The 4314-nt window shown below is 41.9% G+C and overlaps 1 protein-coding gene across 1 annotated transcript; it reads right to left on the bottom strand.

Annotated features, from left to right (window-relative positions):
• Positions 1-1605: 1605 nt before the first annotated feature.
• On the bottom strand, positions 1606-2559 carry LOC306647119 (olfactory receptor 7C2-like; the record flags this gene model as incomplete). The annotated part of the gene is made up of 1 exon (XM_079116137.1): positions 1606-2559. The coding sequence occupies one exon, from the start codon at positions 2557-2559 to the stop codon at positions 1606-1608; it is 954 nt and encodes a 317-aa protein (XP_078972263.1).
• Between the last annotated feature and the right edge of the window lie 1755 nt (positions 2560-4314).

Here is a 4314-nt window from a genome sequence, read left to right as displayed (position 1 = left end):
AGAAAGTGTCCCCAATTGCATCCTCTGGTTTGGGTGTGGTTTAAGTGTGTCTTCCAAAGCTTCCAAGGTTGGAAACTTGGTCCTCAGTTTGGTGATGTTGGCCAGGGGTGGAGAGGTTAAGAGGTGGACTGTGGGGCAGGGCTGTTAGGTCATTGCGTTGCTGCCCCTAGATGTTATTAATGCAGTTCTACTGACACCCTGGTTGCTATGAAAGGGCAAGACTTCCCTCTGGTCTCTCTGGCTTTCGTCTTTCCGTGTGACCTCTGCTTTGTGCATGTGCTTTGGCCATGACTCCTTCTACCATGATTTGATATGACTAGAGAGTCACTTGAAAACTATGCTATACTATTTGGACTTTCATCTTAGTAAACCAGGACCCATGTAATCATCTCTACTATATAAAGTGCCCAGCCTCAGGTCCTTTGTTACAGCATAGAAAATGGACTAATACATCCCTTAAAGGAGTTACTGGAAAAAGGAATGTGATGACGTGGATAACACATTGAAGTAGCTGCTGGCACATCTTGAGTGTTGTTCTTATTGATATCTATATCAACAAATTTTCATTTCTTTTCCAGCTTAAATTCTAATACTAAACTTTTGAATATGTGTGTTTTTATCCAGATTCTGTTTGATATTTAACCATCCACCCCTCTGATTTTCTTTGCATTTTATGAAGATTTACTGAGCTCAATTTTTTCTTTTTACCAAGAACTGCATTAGGCACCTTGGTTGTAAGAGTGAATAAGATATAGTTCTGATAGTTAAGGAAGTGATACTGTGGTGATTAGGAAAATTCAACCATGTTGACTGGTGTGACTGAAAGGAAGAGGAGTCAGATCAAAAGTGGAAATATTTTGAGTTAGTTTTATTCTCATCATCTCAGAAAATCTCTGTAATGGCTGTGCAATCAGGGAAACATTTCCAAAATACTTTAAGTGAACATCTCTCCACTTCAGGGGTTATGCGAAAGTGAAAGATTTAATTAGAACCTACACACTTAGGATATTCATGGTCATATATAGAAAGAAATGAAGTTGATTCCACAGAAGTGGGCAGCTGAGCAGATCGTGCAAGAGGTTAGGAATAGGAGCATGGAAGGGACTGGGGGGAGGCTGAGTAATGAGGACCCAGGGATTGGTTGACAGAGGCAATAAGTTCTAATGTTCTACTGCACAGTAGGGTGACTCTAATCCCACAATTTGTTATATATTTTACAAAGAACATGATGAGTTCAAGGTTTTCCAACTCCAGCAAACTTGAAATGTTTAAGGAGATGGAAAATTTATAGATTTGATCATCACACATTATTTATGTTTGTCAGATTATCACAATGTACTCAAAACTATGCCAGATTATTATGTGTCAATAAAAATTCAGAACAACCTCCTCAAAAGTTAGTTTACATGACTGAGAAAATAACAGATTGTATCACAGAATGTTAAAATGACTGGTTAGAAAGTGAAAGGGTGTTCTAACATGTAAAGTTATAAATAGTAACTAGGGCTAGAAAGACCCAATAGGAATACCCAAGGAAACAGTTCAAAATAAAAGCATAAGCAGGGTAAATATTGTATGAACCATGCACCACACTGATGAGGAGATTCATGCAAAGGACCTTTCACTGAGAGGCACCACCTTGCTGAGGACTCTCCCCAGAGCCACCTTGATGTCCCTGTTCCTCAGACTGTAGATGAAAGGATTCAACATGGGGGTGACCATGGTGTACATCACTGAGGCCATCAGACCCATCCTAGAGGATGGTGAAGCAGCAGAACTGAGGTAGACCCCAAGGCCAGTGCCATAGAACAAGGAGACCACCAGGAGGTGAGACCCACAGGTGGAAAAGGCTTTGTACTTGCCTCTGTCTGAGGAGATCCTCAGGATGGAGGAGAAAATCTGAGAATAGGAGAGGAGGATGCCAGTGAGAGGGAAAACACCCAGGATGATGGTCACAGAGTACACCACTACATTATTGATGAGGGTGTCAGAGCAGGAGAGCTTCAGAACTTCAGGAAGATCACAGAAAAAGTGAGGGACTTCCCTGTTTGTGCAAAAGGACAACCTCAAGATGGTCATGCTCTCTGGCAGGGAGCCCAGGGCACTGATGAACCAGGACCCCAGAGCCATAAGCAAACACAGTCGTGGGTTCATGATGGCCACATAGTACAGTGGGTGACAAATGGCCACAAAGCGGTCATAAGCCATCACTGTCAGGAGCAAATTGTCCTGGCACGCAAACACAACAAAAAAATAAATCTGTGAGATGCAGCCTGCAAAGGTGATGACTCTGCTCTGAGTCTGGATATTCCTCAGAGACTTGGGGATGGTGGTGGAGGTGAAACCAATGTCAGCCAGGGAGAGGTTGGAGAGGAAGAAGTACATGGGTGTGTGCAGGTGGGAGTCTGAGATGGTGGCCAGGATGATGAGTAGGTTCCCCAGCACAGTGACCAGGTACATGGACAGGAGCAGACCAAAGAGGAGGGACTGCAGGTCAGGGTCATCTGTGAATCCCAGGAGGATGAAGTTTCTAGCTCCTGTTTGGTTTCCTCTTTCCATGGGGTTTCTGGGTTTACTGTGAAAGAGTGACAAGAGGAACTCAAAATTCACTCCTAATAGGTATTCTCCAGGATGACCCCAGTGTCTTCTATTTGGATCTAGGAAATTAAGAAATCATGCATTTTGTCTAACCACTGGATTTCTTTGATGGGAAGCTGTAGTTACCATTGCAATCTGCAACAAAATAAAATAAAACAAAACAAGTGTAGGTCAACAGTGTCCAGAGAGGCTCTCTGGGAGGAATCAAACACCTCTGCCTCATGGGAACTCTTCGGGTATGTGCATTTCCAGGTCTGAACCAGCTGGATCTGATGCCCTAAGACTGGAGCCCCAATCTTCACCTTAACAATCTCTCCACACAGGGATTCAGTGACTCTTCTGTGGACCTCAACTCCAGCGTGTGCCACATCCCCAGCAGTCCTCCCTTCCCCAGCATCCTGGTCTGGTGTGTTCTGCCTAACCGTCTGGAAACGTGAAGTCCCAAACTCTACACTGATTCAGCGACCATTGGAAGGCTCTTTGGTTTACAGTGCTGATTCCTGCAATGTCCGCACTTCACACCCTCTGGATTTTGAGGCTCCTTGTGCTAAAAAGTATGGGTAATCACTGCAGTTATTATTTTCTAGATTTCCCTGTAATTACTACTTTCCTTTTATAAATCCAACCAACATGGAATTTCTAATGTAGAAATACTAGAGTTTCCAGATTGAAGCACAAATTTTATGCAGATTTTCCATCATCCTCTATTCTTATCATATCAAAATATTTCAGTATCTGGAGATGGCTTTTAAAACATGCTCACTTCGGGTATTTACTGTGTCAGTTTTCCTTTTGACAAATTCAGTATTGATTCATTTTAATTATGCATTTTCCCCTTTATGGTCATCTATAAATGGCCTCTATCAGCTTAAAAAATTCAGATATTTCCTTTTCAGCATTTATATAAATGACACCTATGTTATAACTGTAAGTGATCTCTTACAGTTCTTTTTAAGTTTTTTCTTCCCACTTTATTTTTATTGGTGTCTTTTTAATTAAAATTTTTTCTCCTTATGATATACTTGAAGTTGAACAGAGAATCACCTAGTATAATTTCTATCAAATTTTATACCTGGTAACAGTCTATTCTTGTTGACAAGGTTTTGATCCTTTAGCCATGTTGGAAGAACGATATTATCGGATAGTTAGTAAAGATTCCATTAAAGTCATAATTTAATTTGGAAATAGTGTCATCTTTACTGTATTTGGTGGCGGGGACTGTTTCCGTCATGCTGCTTGACAAGGTCCAAGCATGGGGAATGGCTTGGCAGGGCCAACATTCCAGGAAATTGCCGCTGTCATCTCTCTTGGGAATTGGGTGTTTTCTTGTAATTATCATACTTACTACTATGCAACTGCAAATCATATTCCCTGTATTGTTGTGATAAGAATTTAACCTCAATGAGTCTGCAGAGCCTTGGAGAGGACGAGGAATGCTTTAAGAAATGTGCTATATCACACATGATAAGTCTAAAGGTACAGAGGAGTTCTTCAGAAAACTACAGTTACAGGAACTGCTTGCTCCTATGCTGACCACACCTGCCCCAGTTAATGCTTTACCAGCAAAACAGCCTGACCAACAGAACAGGGGACTTGTTTTCCCCACAGTGCGCCCTACTTAGCTTACAAGATTGGGGGACATTTGTGGTAACCACTTAGAGGGAAACAAGTGAATAAGTATAAGGACCCACCTCCCACAGATCCACCTCTTCCCTA

Source organism: Sciurus vulgaris (genome assembly GCF_902686455.1).
Source record: "Sciurus vulgaris genome assembly, chromosome: 16".
In the NCBI taxonomy this organism is placed as follows: Eukaryota; Metazoa; Chordata; class Mammalia; order Rodentia; family Sciuridae; genus Sciurus; species Sciurus vulgaris.
Note: the sequence above shows the minus strand (reverse complement) of the source record. Positions and strands in the feature narration are given on the sequence as shown.